The 14,438-nt window shown below is 47.9% G+C and overlaps 1 protein-coding gene across 1 annotated transcript in view; it reads right to left on the minus strand.

Annotated features, from left to right (window-relative positions):
• Positions 1 to 14,438, minus strand: part of HEG1 (heart development protein with EGF like domains 1) — a gene marked incomplete at its 5' end in the record, with an annotated part of 76,509 nt that overhangs the window by 31,239 nt on the left and 30,832 nt on the right. The window contains 5 exons of the mRNA XM_082839584.1: positions 3,250 to 3,369; positions 3,999 to 4,115; positions 6,186 to 7,544; positions 11,955 to 12,302; positions 13,433 to 13,786. Coding sequence (XP_082695710.1) covers positions 3,250 to 3,369; positions 3,999 to 4,115; positions 6,186 to 7,544; positions 11,955 to 12,302; positions 13,433 to 13,786 — 2,298 coding nt within the window. The remainder of the gene's footprint in view (positions 1 to 3,249; positions 3,370 to 3,998; positions 4,116 to 6,185; positions 7,545 to 11,954; positions 12,303 to 13,432; positions 13,787 to 14,438) is intronic.

Raw genomic sequence — 14,438 nt, forward strand, 5'->3', positions numbered from 1 at the left:
GCCTGCCGATGCAGGGGACGTGGGTTCGTGCCCCGGTCCGGGAAGATCCCACGTGCCGCGGAGCGGCTGGGCCCGTGAGCCATGGCCACTGAGCCTGCGCATCCGGAGCCTGCGCTCCGCAGCGGGAGAGGCCACAACAGTGAGAGGGCCGTGTACCGCAAAAAAAAAAAAAAAAAAAAAAAAAATTAGGACAGCCTGCTTTATATCTGGCTCTTATCTTCCTTTAGATTAAATTCTTATCTTTCCCTCTGGACCAGAAAAAAATATAAATAAATCCAAACACAGAAACACATGAAGCTGCTCTTTCATAGAAAGCTTGCCTGCTGAATTAAGAAAAAGGCCCACAGATGAGCCAGAGAAAACATTTAACATCTTATACTTACTGTCTAAAGCCCTTAATCCTTATTTAACATCTTTTTGCTTGTTCTACAGTTCAGTGAAGCCAGCTGCTTAGGACTCTTTCTGAGAAGCAGGGAGCTCTTTGAAAACATTCCTGGCCAAATGAAAGAGCTTCCGCATGCGCTAATTTGCATATTCCACTGGTGTTTATGAACAATGAAGCTAAATGACTTGAAAAGGGAAAGATGATTGTTAACACAATAAGTGGCTCTCCTCCTGATGCACGGTGCCTGTGGGACCCTCCACACACAGGCTTCCAGAACAGTCACCCCACTCCTTCGTCCTCCCATCTCACAGGTCTAGGTCTGTGCCCAGACTCTGTGCAGAAACATACATACGGTAAGCATCAGGTACACAGATCTCTTCTGAACCAGGACAGTAAATGTGGCCTCTGCATCTGTGTGAATACGAATCAGGCACCGCAGTGTCCCCCCAGCCCTGCCCTCTCCCAGACACATTCCCATCTTCACGCTGCAGTTACATCATCTGGCTTTAGGGCGATTTTTAACTCTTGATTTACACAGGTTATCTAAATGATTTTTTAAAGATCCAAAATTATTGCTTTATATTCAAAGTAGTTTATCATTTTCATTGCTTTCAGCTCTGGTCCAAGAGATTAGAAGACTAATGTCAAAGGATACCTCCCATCTGGAGACCCCTACCATTTTCCAAGCTTGCTCAAATATATTATTTATTTGATCTTCATAATAACCCTGAGTGGGAAGCAGAGCACGTGGTAATCTGATTTTTACAGATGAGGAAATTGATGCTCAGGGGTCAGTGTGCTGTAGGTGCTGGACATGGAGCTGGAAGCCTGGCATTTGAGTCCCTGGCAAGTGTACTTTCCATACTGTTTCAAGATAAAATCATTTCCATCATCTCCATTCTTAAACTGAAAACTCCTTGCTGGTTTCTTACAGGGTGTAGCTAAATGGAATAGGTGACCCAACTGCAAATAATCTATTAGAATACGAGGACTTCTCGACTTTGACTGATGTCTATACTCCCAGATTTTTCTTCCTTAAAGATAACGCTTTGACTTGATCCTTGTATTTTAAACAATTTTCTAAATTCTACCATTATTTTAGTAGGGTACCAACTATTGAAATACATTTCTAGCCCCAAGATGGAGCTGCACCTGCCTGGGGTGCCACGTCAGCAAGTCAAACTTTAGAGTTCCTGTAAACGCTCCCCTTGACCAGTAATGCAGCATATCAGTCAGCCAATCCCCAACAGCAAAGCCAACTCTGGGCTCTATACTTATTTCCTTGTTCCTTGATCTTTCTAAACAAGGTCATATATGCAACCCCAGCCAATCATGCCCTGTGTCCACGTTGCTGCTTCTACGCGCTATGAAACTCACTCTTGCCCAAAGTGGCTCAGAAAGAGTGTTCCTTCCACTGCTTGTGAGAGAGACCCTGTACTTCCCCAGTCCATGGACTGCTTTCCCTTGAGTAAAGGACGTCAAACTCATTACCAAATTGTTTTAGTTTTGTTATTTGACACCACCTTCTTAAAAACTCTGATTATTCCCCTCAGCCTATGGGCAATGCAAGTCATGCAAAGAACACTTTCAAAGGACACAGATATTTGCTCTCTCAAAAACACATTTACTGAGCACTTTCTCTGTGTTGAGTATGACACTGGGCAATATAAGTTGATTCCAAGTTGAGTCACTGTACCCACCAGCTCCCTATCCAGCTTAGATAACTCTATCTTCCTCACTTGTAATTTCTTCCAGTTCTTCATTGACCTCGGCGCTCTAACACAGATTACACAGCCTGTGTGCAAGAAAGCTCCCAGAACGAACACAGCACTGTGTGATGGAAGGACTGTGGGCTGCAAACCTGACGTCTCATCAAGCGGTTGTACAAGCTGGGCCAGTTAGTACTTTGTCAGGGCCTTAGTTTTCATTTGGGTTGTTTGCTTTTTAACCTGTAAAATGGAGATTATATCTAAAACCAACCAGCTTCATGAAATATTAAATTCGGGATCAAAATGTGACAAATTGTATGATACAATTATGGCAGTAGCTTTGTAAAAACTGTATCTTGTCTGTGGACAAGAACATGAAGATCTTTTTTAAAAAATTTATTTATTTTTGGCTGAGTTGGGTCTTCGTTGCCGTGCGCAGGCTTCTCATTGCGGTGGCTTCTCTTGTTGCGGAGCACGGGCTCTAGGCACGCAGGCTTCAGTAGTTGTGGCTCGTGGGCTCTAGAGCGCAGGCTAAGTAGTTGTGGCCCACGGGCTTAGTTGCTCCGTGGCCTGTGGGATCTTCCTGGCCCAGGGCTCGAACCCCTGTCCCCTGCACTGGCAGGTGGATTCTTAACCACTGCGCCACCAGGGAAGCCCACGAAGATCGTTTTTAAAAATGAAAAGAATGTGTGAATGTGGTAGGATAATCAGGGTTTTATTCTCTTTTTTCTCTCCCTAAATTTTTTTTTTAAACTCTTTGGTTAGAATATTCTTTTGATTTTTTTTCCCCCTAACCATAGGGTGGAATGGTTAAGCAAATAGTGTTATGCACAAACGATGGCATATTTATGCAGTCATTACAAAGTTTGTATAACAGTTTTAATAACATGGAAAAATGTTTAAGGTATAAAGTTTGTACAAATACCATATGACTTCAACTATATCAAAATATAACACACACTAAAAAAGACTGCAAATAAGGTGCTACATCTCTGAGTGGTGGAATAACAGGCAGTGTCTTCCACTCCCTTCTATATTCCTTAAAGTTATTCCTTGGGCAAAGATTGATTTTGATTAGGGAGAAAAACAATAAATGTTATTTTGCAAAATACATTGTGGTGCAGAGAAAATTCCAAGATAGACAAACTCTCTTACCCAAATTGCATATCCCTTTTTCCAGCTGGTACCCCACTGGGCATCTGCAGGTGAAGGATCCCTGAGTATTGTTGCACATGGCCAGGGGTGGGCAGGGGTTTGAGAGGCACTCATTCACATCTGCGGAGAAGGGAACACAAGGTCACAGTGAATCTGCAGCAGGCAGCACAATCATAATCCAGTACAAGGGGCACTTCTAAGGGCCAAATGGCACTGGGTGTGATGGGGCCTGGAAACGAGTAGGCACTACCCTTGTTCTCAAGGCGCTGCCAGTCTACTGAGGGTGGGGCCAGCCTTGAGTACAACTAACTATAAATATAAGGCAGGATTTGAAAGTAAAGAGAAAGTAATGATTTTGATGGAAGGGAGAATTAAGGACTATTTCAAATAACATCTGGCCTAAGACTGGAAGAATTTTAATCAGCAGATGTGGGTAGGGGGATTCTAGGCTGGGGCACCAGCACAGTGAAGGTCAGGAGCAGGAAAGTGTAGGGGTTTTCAGGGAGTGGTGGGTGGTCCAGCGTGGCAGGGATGTAGGGAGCCCGCATAAGGGAGCCAGGTCGTGGAGGCTCGTCAATGTTATTGTCCGACGTTGCTCTGCAGACAACACATAAGCATGCTAATTCTCAAGTAAGCAGGGTATGAATTTTAAAATCTTACTCCCCTATGTTTTGGAGGAAAAGGGAGTTTACTGCCTATCTCAATGTGATACTGTATTGTAGACTACTGCAGATGACTTTTCCTCTTACCCACGTTGCAGTCATCTCCTTGCCAGGAAGGTGAGCACACACACTGGTACCCACGGCTGGTGGGGTCCACGATGCATTTCCCATCATGAAGACAAGGGTTAGCGGCACAGCTGTTAACTGCAAACACATTTCAGATATAATGCAGTTAATCACACAGGAAAGGTAAGGGCAGTGCTAGGTAAATATTTAATTCTCCCAGCTAATATTTGATTCTTGCTTATTTCTGTGTACTTGCCCTGAAAGGCCACACTATGCAATAGAATGGGTTCCCAGAGGTGCAGAGGAGATGTATTGGGACTGGATGCTGACACTAGCTGTGTACATACACATGTGTTAGCCAGTTGGACCCCTAAATGCAGGAGCTGGTTCAAATCCAAATACTGCTTACAAGTCCCTCGGCTCGGGAATGATGATTACATTGCCTTGGGATACTTAACAAATTCTACTTGAATCAACGCCAATTGAAAACACACGTTAAGGAGAAAATGATGCCTGATCCACCATCCTCCCTGCTCCAAGTTTTCTCTTTTCTAAAGGTCTCGCACTGTAACTGGGCCTCCACATAACGTGCCATCCTTCAGAACAATGCCTGCAGGTGAACACTACGACACCCTCTCTTTACGCGGTGTGACCGTGAGCCTGTCTCATTCATCCAGGCCCTGGCGATGCACGAGCTCCACTGAATTCTTGGACTCCCAGCTCCCAGGTGCAGTGACCACACTCTCTGTTGGGGTCCGTATAACTGGCCTTGTCGTGCTACAGTTATACGATAACTGCCTAGTAAAGGTTTCTGACGCACATTTAGAAAAGCCAAAACTCCTAAGAGAGGGAGAAAAATCATCTCCAGGGAGAAAAGTCAGTGGTAGAATGAGAAAGAGAAGGCAGAAGTCAAGAGTGCTTACTCCAGAATAACCCTGGAGACAAATGGGCTAAACCTGAAGATGGTGTCCCGGCTCCTCATGGCTACTCCATATCTACCTAAGACCACCTGCATGAGCACAGCACCCGTATGTACAAACACCGCACCCATGGACTCTGTCACAAAACACATAGCAGCAGCCAGTAACAATGTTCCTAATACCCACCTACAGTTATCACTGCAATGGCTATAACTGGCTTTAAGGGACACTTGTGAATTATGTTCTACCTGGTATTGGAATATATTTGGCATCTGGAAATGAAGCCTGTGAGTCCTGAAGCCGGGATCCCAAACTTGCCAGAAGAAGGAGCCAGCTTCCATTTCCCAGCAAGGCTCGGACCACTGGCACGAAGGGGGCACCGATACATCAGGGCTCTGCGGGGCTGCGTGGGGTCCACGGCCCTCCGGCCACGAGCCGGATGATGGCTGCCTGGTTGGAACTCTGCTTCTAACTCCCTTCCCTTCTTCCCTCCTCCCTTCAGTTTCCATTTCACCCCTTCACCAACAGCAGGTTTCCTTTCCTGAGTCTGGACAAGCTAAATATCCAGCATATTTTGACCCTGACATCAAAGGAGGTATCATCCTACTTCCTTCTACCTTTCCTTAAGTGATCAAGAATCATGTGGATGGCTTTATTTCCCCTGTCCCAGCAACTTCTACATGGATATAAAGATATATAACCTCAGGTGCAATGTCACACAGTCACTATGGGAAAGGTTAGTTCATCATCCTCTCACTGAACACATCTCTCCACCCACACTTATCCACTGACATCATAATCTTAGGGAGACAAAGGAGCCTGGGCTCCCCTGGATAAAGAGAAGTTTCCCCGGTGACTGGGGGGCTGGCTGACTAGCTCAGAAGCTCGTGGCTCTGACCTGGGAGCAGGCACCTGCTCACTCTGTGTCTCAGACAGGCCACCTAGAGCTTCTTGACTCCAGTTTTCCACCCTTCAATCCTGCTTCACTACCCCACTCTGGCTTTGCTAGAGTTAAAGCCATGCTTGAAAAGCTCTTCCAATTACGGGGCATTACAAGTTACAGTGGCACTACTACTTATGTCACACATGGCCAACGGCATCCGCTCCTCTTTCTCCGGGAAGAATTCTGAAACTCAGGGGTGAGAAGACTGTCACCGTGACATTCCTTTCTGATTTAAGTGCTCCAACAGAAAGCATTTGAGATCACAAAGCAGACACTGTCCTACGGCGGATACCAGCCACCCCGAGCCCCGTGCAGCCTCAGCGTGCTTGTGCGATTGTGTCCTACCTGAGGCTGGAGATGACGGTGCTGTGGACGACTGCGTGCTGCTCTGAGCAGTAAGGGTGGTCGATGTAGATGTCAACACCTTAGCTGTAGAAACAGGTGTGCTTTGGGGGGAAGGAGATGTTCTGAGGAAATGTGAAGCCAGGCTGTGCTCTTCTGTAGGGGCAAGCCCCGTGGTCCATTCTTTTGCTGATGTGGGCGCACTGGTCAGGGCGATCGATCCGGTGGCAGCATCTCTATTCACTGGGTTCCTTTCTGTGGTGACAGCACCTTCTGTTGAGATGCGTACCACTAGAATTTCAGGACTGGTTGGCGGGAGCTGTTTTCCGGCCACTGTCTGTACTGTTGTAGGACCACCCGTCTGAGATGCTGTGCTTGACGGGGGTTGAGGGCTGGGCACACGGGGATGAGAGGTCTGGAGAGTGGTAGCTACCAAAGCTGGAGACGTCTGGGCTAAGCTGGTGCTCGTGGCTGGAAGGGTTTGCTCAGTGGAGGACTCCGTTAAGGCCAGGGGCGAAGGGATCCCCAGAGGAGACCTCACTGTTACAGTTTCCGTGGCCTCCACAGGCAGAGTCTCCAGGCTCTGTGGCTTTGATTCCGTAACGAGCTTCCCAAGGTGTGGGCTGCTCTGGTTCTTAGGATCTGCCGTTTGACTGCTGGGGACCATTGCCACGGATGATGCCATTACCGACGTCCAGGCTGAAGTCACAGGAGTGTCCCTTGCCTTGGGCAGGACCAGGGTAGAAGATGAAGGTGGGAGGATTGTCTGTGAGACAGACGGCGAGACAGGGGCAGACGCTGTCAGGGATACTAGTGAGGGTGGTGGCGAGGAAGACAAAGGTGTGGGCACATCAGGGGCGGACTGCAGTGGGTGAGTGGAGGCCCTGGTCGATGGCAAGGTTGACGAGAACAACCGGTAGGACTCTGACACTGAAGGCTGGGGCAAGGGGGGCCCTGACGAAGAAGACGATGATGTATTGCCAACGGATTCAGCATCGGTGTCCAGAAGAACCAGAGTGGTCAGCATACTAACGGCGGGTGTGCGGGATGGAGGGCTGGCCGTGCGCAGAACTAGGGCCTCAGTGGAAGACTGAGCGTATTCCCCATCGTGGGAGGAGACGTTGCTTCTCTCTGCCTGAGCCTGAGAAGAGGAAGAAGAGTCTGAATGCAAAGAGCTTGAGATCTTAACAGAAGAGGTGGAACTCTCCCTTACGTCCAAGGATGAACTGTGGTCCGCAATGGACAGCAGTGCCCGTTCCCCTTTGGTGAAAGGAGCTGAAACGTAGGTGTGGTCTGTGTAGTCACTGGACGTCCCGTGTTCAGGGTGTGTGCCACTCACTGCATCGTAGCTCATTCCAGTGACTGCAAAGGGAAAAACCAAAGTGAGGTCAACTAAACAGACATCTGTGAACCTGCACTATGAGACAGACCTTCAGTGTCCCACCCATGAACGCCTGGGAGCTGACACACTTTCTCTGGATAGAGACAGTACGGGGAGGCAGGCAGGGTTTGAGTCTGCAGTGAGCGGACCTGCCCTCCGGTGAGGAGCACAGCGGCAGCAGGGGAAATGGTCATGAAAGAGAAGTGGGGCCAGGGGCCGAAGAATAGGGAACAGGTCCAAATTCCTTCCACAGGCCTTTTTTGATGAAAGCAAATTAGTATCTGAAAAGCTCTTAAGACCCCAAATAGAACAATTGTTATGCCTAAGTGGAAAAAGGAAAACCCTCCCAACTTTCCATTCTGTACAATGAGATATTTCTTTCCCAGGAGACTGGCCTAAGCCACAACATGGCCATGTTTCTTTATTGCAAGCATCCTGCCAGACAGCACCGCAAATGCCCGGGCCAAGTGCTGGGGAGGTGGGGGAACCCGGAAAGTCCTCTTCACAGGGAGCCGGTAAGGCACTTTCTGGGTTGACAGCGAACTCGATCACTCTAGGATCACGAGCAAATTGACACCTGAGCTGAGGGAACGCGGCAAGAGGTCCTGCCCATCACCTCCGAGCACTCGCGAGGCTGCCAGTGAACCCGAGACCGCGTGGGCATCCCAGGTCGCCGTCACGTTCCCCCGCTGGGTGGGGCGCTCCGCGTCTCTGGGCGTTGCCGCTGAGCGCTCCACATCCCCAGGAGTCGTGCTGCCGTTGGTGAGAGATCGCAGCGTGCGCTCCCCGACTCCAGTGAAAGTAGCCCAGGTGTGCGGGCTGTGAGCGCGGGCTCCGGGCGCCCCCTCCTCCACTTCGGAACTGACGGCCAGCTCAGGACTGTCTTCGGTGGCTGCGAGAGGGCCAAAAAGGGGAGGGCCGGTCACTCCGGGGGGTAGAGCTGGCTGTGTCAGCCAGACGCTTCCCTAGGCTTTCTCAGTGTTTTTATTTGAAACTGACAAGGTGAAAACCCAAACTGTGTGCTGTTCTTGCAAAGGCACCAGCGACTGAAACCTCAGGAAGCAGTGCGGGGGGGTCAGCGTTGCTGTTCAGGTGGCTTGGATTTATGGGAAGGTTTATTACTTAGTGAACAGGATTGATACGGTATTTCTGCTCGGTGATACATAATAAAGTGTTTATGTCAGGGAAATTGGTGGTGGCAGTGGGAGAGGTGAACAGTGGGCAAAAGACTAACAACCCTGCTGGGGCTTTAGACCCGACAAGGCCTGGGAGGGAGGCCAGTATCACCTGGAAGGTTTTTACCTCCTGGTAGGACCAGCGATACACGATCAACACAGGGCCTGTTGTTCTATACTGTCTGTCATTCTATAGTGTAGTTCTTCACCCTAGCACATCAGTGAGAAATGGCATTGTGGTCAGAGGTTACGGGTGGGCTTGGTTGTTTTTTTTTTTAACGTATATGTTTTATTTCCTTGGTAGGGATAAAACAGGGACAGGTGACACATGAATAAGTATCCTTTTCCTCCTTTCTTGGGGGTATATGTTTTATGCTATAAACTTAAAGAATCTTAGATTATTATATTATCAAATAAATCCTTCTTTTCAGAAATGATGGAAATGAGGTCCAATTCTTCTTGGCGTACATATCTGGATCTAATGAGACAAACAGGCTCTTTTCTGATTCTTATTCTTATTCCCAGACCAGTCTAGCCCTTGACACCCCATGGACCAACCTTGGTGGAAAATGGATACAAAGCTGAGTGTAGGTTCTCTTCATGATAGGTTTGCATTAACTGACAGACAGGAAAGGGGACAGGGACACACAGTGACCTGGGGCAGCACTGAGAAAGCCAGGACCCAGTCACAGGTGTGATCTGACCCAGGCAGCAGGACTTAAGAGACCCAAAGAAAGTCCACCAGGAGAGGCTGGAGAGTTGAGTGTACTCGAGCACTATCTCCCTGGCAAAGAGGACAGGGCTGGGACGGACAATGATGGTCGAGGCTCTGTTACACAAGACTTAGGCCAACAACCCTGTCAGGCTGACAGACTTAACACCGGGGAAAGTCATGCCCTGAAACAGAGGGGCTGCATCTGAACCCAGAAAAAGGAACGAACCAAGAACTCTGAAAGCTGGATGGCAGAATCGGTCAGCTGTGGGCTCTTCAGAGGAAAAGGGAGAAAGCATTATGTTAACCCAGAGCAAGGTGGCTGCAGGAATGAGGCTGTTCCTTATCTGGTGCTTTAGAACCGAACCCCAAGGTCCACTCACACTGAGATCACATTTTCCACACCAATCAACTGCGCCCTCACTGCAGAGTGCAGGGTACTGAAGAGGGAAAGGCTATGGGACATGAGCTCCTGGTCTGGGATGGGAAAAATTCGGAGCGCCACAGGGGTAGGGCGGAAAGGATTCCTTGTGTTTAGGAGACAGAGTGTGTGTTTTCCATTCACAGACATAAAAGAGCAAACAGCCTCCACCCATACATGTGGTATTCTTTACGATACAGCGTACGCTTTTCCGCGTCACATCAGTAGTGATAAATGTTAATTTTCCTCATCAATTAGGGTACTCATAGGGGGGAAAAGAGCTGCTATCATGAGTGGTGGAGAGGTAAGAATTTAAATCTATTATAAGCTTAAATGATAAGTTACTGCATTTTTGCTTTAGTCAGCATATAATTTACACTGATAAGGCTGTTGAGAATGGTTTTTAAATATTTTCCAAAAACATTATTAAAAAGGATCATCAAAGGAAAAGTTTTCGGGCTTCCCCGGTGGCGCAGTGGTTGGGAGTCCGCCTGCCGATGCAGGGGATGCGCGGGTTCGTGCCCCGGTCCGGGAAGATCCCACATGCCGCGGAGCGGCTGGGCCCATGAGCCATGGCCGCTGGGCCTGCGCGTCCGGAGCCTGTGCTCCGTGACGGGAGAGGCCAGGGCAGTGAGAGGCCCGCGTACCGCAAATTAAAAAAAAAAAAAAAAAAAAAGGAAAAGTTTTCTCAATTGATAGATTGGACTTCATCAAAATTAAAAAATTTGTGCTGCAGATGCCAACATCAAGGAAGTGAAAAGACAACCCGCGGAACGGGAGAAAATGTCTGCACATCGCATCTCCGATAAAGGACGCATATCCAGAATATACAAAGAACTCTTACAGTGCAATTAAAGAAAGACAAATAACCCAATTTAAAAGCCGTCAAAAGATCTGAACAGACTTTTCCAAACAAGATATACAAATGGTCAATGAGCCCATGAAAAGATGCTCACCATCATTAGTCAGCTGGGAAAACTGCAAACCAACACCACTTGAGACACCACTTCACACCCACTAAGATGGCTAGAATCAAAAAAGCTGGACAATAACAAGTGGTGGTAAAGGTGTGAAGAAACTGGAACCCTCGTACTTTGCTGGTGGGAATATAAAACGGTGCAGTCACTCTGGAAAGCAGTGTGGCAGCTCCTCAAAGGTCAGAAATAGAGCCACCATATAACCTGGCAATCCCACGAGCACACAAAAACTTGTACCTGAATGTTCACAACAGTACTATTCATAATAGCCAGAGGGTGGGAACAACCCACCCATCCAATAATGGATAAAAGCATAATCAAAATGTGATGCATCCCTGTGATGGAATAGTATGTGGCTATAGAAAGGAACGAAGCACTGACATGCTGCAATGTGGATGAACCTTGAAAACACGATGCTCAGTGAAAAATACAAAAGGCCACATACGGTACGATTCCACGTATAAGAAATGTCTAGAAGAGGCAAGTCCACAGAGACAAAAAGTAAATTAGTGGATGTCAGAGGCTGGGAATAGCAGAGCATGGGGAGAGACTGCTGAGGAGCTCAGAGCTTTTTTGGGGTGATGAAAATGTTCTGGCATTACATAGCTGTGATGGTTGCCCAACTTAGTGAATATACTGAAACCCACTGAACTGTCCACTTTCAGTGGGTGAATTGTATAGAATGTATAGAATTGTATAGAATGTATAGAATTGTATAGAATGTATCAATAAAGCTGTTTAAAAGGCGGTGAAAGAATTTCTCTCCATGAAAGCCCAGACCTGGGGTGAACAGCCACTCACGAAGCTGTGTGATTGCGGCAGGCGTGGGGGTATGGTGGCAGGGGGCGGGGGGCGCTATACGGGGTGGAAGGACACGGCAGAGAGGTCCCCGAGCTGTGCGTGGGAGGGGCACGTGGCAACAGCAACATCTTGGAGATAGAACAGAAAAACTGGGGGATATACAGGGATATCGGTATCAACCAGCTAGAAGGATGGCCTGGGAATAATGAGGGGCCCACGGAGCTATTTCATTAATGCGGCAGAAGATCGCAGCCCAGGCACCCCTCCACCGTCCGCGGGGTGCGGTTCCGTGAACGGAGACTCACTGGAGCGCTCCCCGCGTGGTGCCGAGGAGCCCAGGCTTTCTGAGGAGGATGAAGACAAGGACTCGGTGGCCGGTTCGGAATAGCTCCTCTCACCAGGCGCTGGGTCACTTCCTCGAGACTGTGGGGCGGAGGCTGAAAACCGGGTCAAAACCGAAGCGTTCACAACCTCAGGATGGGAAGTGGAGCTTCCGGTCGCATCTGCGAATGGCTCGCTGTCGGTCAGGAACCAGCGAGCAGTGCTCTCTCCACCTCTTGCCAGCGTGACTGACCGAGACACAGTCGCTGTCTGAGACACGGAGCTGCCACTCCCCACACCAGAGCTGCTGGCGAGTTGGTGTCCTCTGGAGGCTGAACGGTGTCAGAGAGAAAAGGCCATCACATGGATGGATGCAAGAGAGATCCCTCCACAGCCGAGACGCGAGTCTTCCCTAGGAGAAGGTGCCCTTTGCAAGGACCTTGTATAGTATTTACTATACGTGTAACCTGACGTGCATTTTCAGGTTCTAAATAATTATTTCAAAACTCTTCAGTGTCAGTAAGAGATCAATACTAAAAATAAAAATTGGTGAAGACGGGAGCTTTTAAACAGTATGTGCAAAGCAGAGTAACTTATAGGCCTGAGTGTTTTATTCTCTTTCCCCCCAAACATGGGGTGTTATGAGCCAGTGAGTATGCTGTTATGTCCATCAAATACAATGTGCCCCAATACTGTGCTTACAGCATTTTTCTAAGACAGTTCTATTATTAATAAAACTAATTTTGGGGACTTCCCTGGTGGTCCAACAGTTAAGACTCCGTGCTCCCAGTGCAGGGGGCCTGGGTTCCATCCCTGGTCAGGGAACTAGATCCCGCATGCCGCAACTAGAAAGATCCCGCACACCACAACAAAGATCTCACATGCCGCAACTAAGACCCAGTGCAGCCAAATAACTAAATAGATTTATATTTTAAAAAAGATTATTCTAATTTTGAAGTATAGCAAACAAAAAATCAACTATAGGGGGTACACTAAAAGCATGAATTTAGGGAGTATGTTTATATCTGCACATTTTCTTTGTAAAGATGATCTGTACAGAAGATAACTGAAGCTAGCTTTAAAGAGCGGGCCAGCTCTCAGTTTGAAGATGCTGCTGCAGAGTGACAAGATGCACCAGCAGTGGGACCTCAAGGCGGGGGTCTCAACTCTGTGGTGAGTGAGCTAAAGACCACGCACTCACTACTTAAACCCGATGAGCCTCAGTTTCCTCATCTACAAGAATGCAGGAGGAATGACACCTATTTGACTAATTTCACAACATGTCATGAGGATGAAAATCAAAATGAGATAATGTGGTATACCACATAAAGGAGATGGTGTTATCCAAGAACACAGTGGTTTTTTTTTTTAAAAGGTTGCAAATGGTCTTAAAGTGATTCCTTGAGAAAATGCAACGATTTTAAAACGTCCATAATAAATTAAATAAAGATCAAAGACTTACTTGGGGAATCATTTTGCCAAAATTCCCATGAGACCTTGGAGGACGTAAGGCCAGCTCCATTTTCTGTGGATGGCTTAGTGAGTTCCCCATCCCCTGGGCTCCTGATTACTCCACTGTTTCTTCTCCACCCTGCCTCAGAGTGTGAAGAATGGACTGATGCTGAAGTTGTGGTCATTTCAGAGTCCTCAGGGAAACGCTCTGTCTCATTCAGAGGTCCTGGACTGATGGCTAAAGACTGGAGCACCTTTAGGACACCGTCGGGGAACATGGTAGCAACATGGACACTCTTTGTCCCACTGACCGAGGGGCTGTGGACAGCAGTAGAGTTGTTTAAATCCTCCGTACTTCCAGAAGCTAAAATGGAAGAAAATATGCTTCAAGATTAGTTGGGGTGTATCTGGATACAAATGATGTTAATTACATTTCGGTAGATGAATATAGATAAGGTGGATCTAATAGATAAACACACATAACACACTCACCCGCCCTCTCCTCACAGAGCTAAGTGGAGAAGCATGAGGTTCTTCACCGAGCACAATAAAAGCTTCAGATCAAGCTAAGAGGAAGACAGGAGAAAGCCTCTAGACATGATTTTCATTTGTCTTTATAGAGGAAGCTAAAAACTTCTGCTCTTGAATCCCACTTTATTACTTACACAGGACAGACCATTGTAACAAGGTGCAGGATTTGTTTTCCTTTGTTTCAGCAGTGTAACCCTTTTGTTCAAATGCTATTATAGATTAAAACCCACACATATGGGCTCCCCTGGTGGCACAGTGGTTGACAATCCGCCTGCCAATGCAGGGGACACGGGTTCGAGCCCTGGTCCAGGAAGATCCCACATGCTGCGGAGCAACTAAGGCCGTGCGCCACAACTACTGAGCCTGCGCTCTAGAGCCCGCGAGCCACAACTACTGAGCCCGCATGCCATGACTACTGAAGCCTGCGTGCCTAGAGCCCGTGTTCTGCAACAAAAGAAGCCACCGCAATGAGAAGGCTGCACACT

The sequence above is a fragment of the Leucopleurus acutus genome (assembly GCF_964270905.1).
Source record: "Leucopleurus acutus genome assembly, chromosome: 5".
Taxonomy (NCBI): Eukaryota; Metazoa; Chordata; class Mammalia; order Artiodactyla; family Delphinidae; genus Leucopleurus; species Leucopleurus acutus.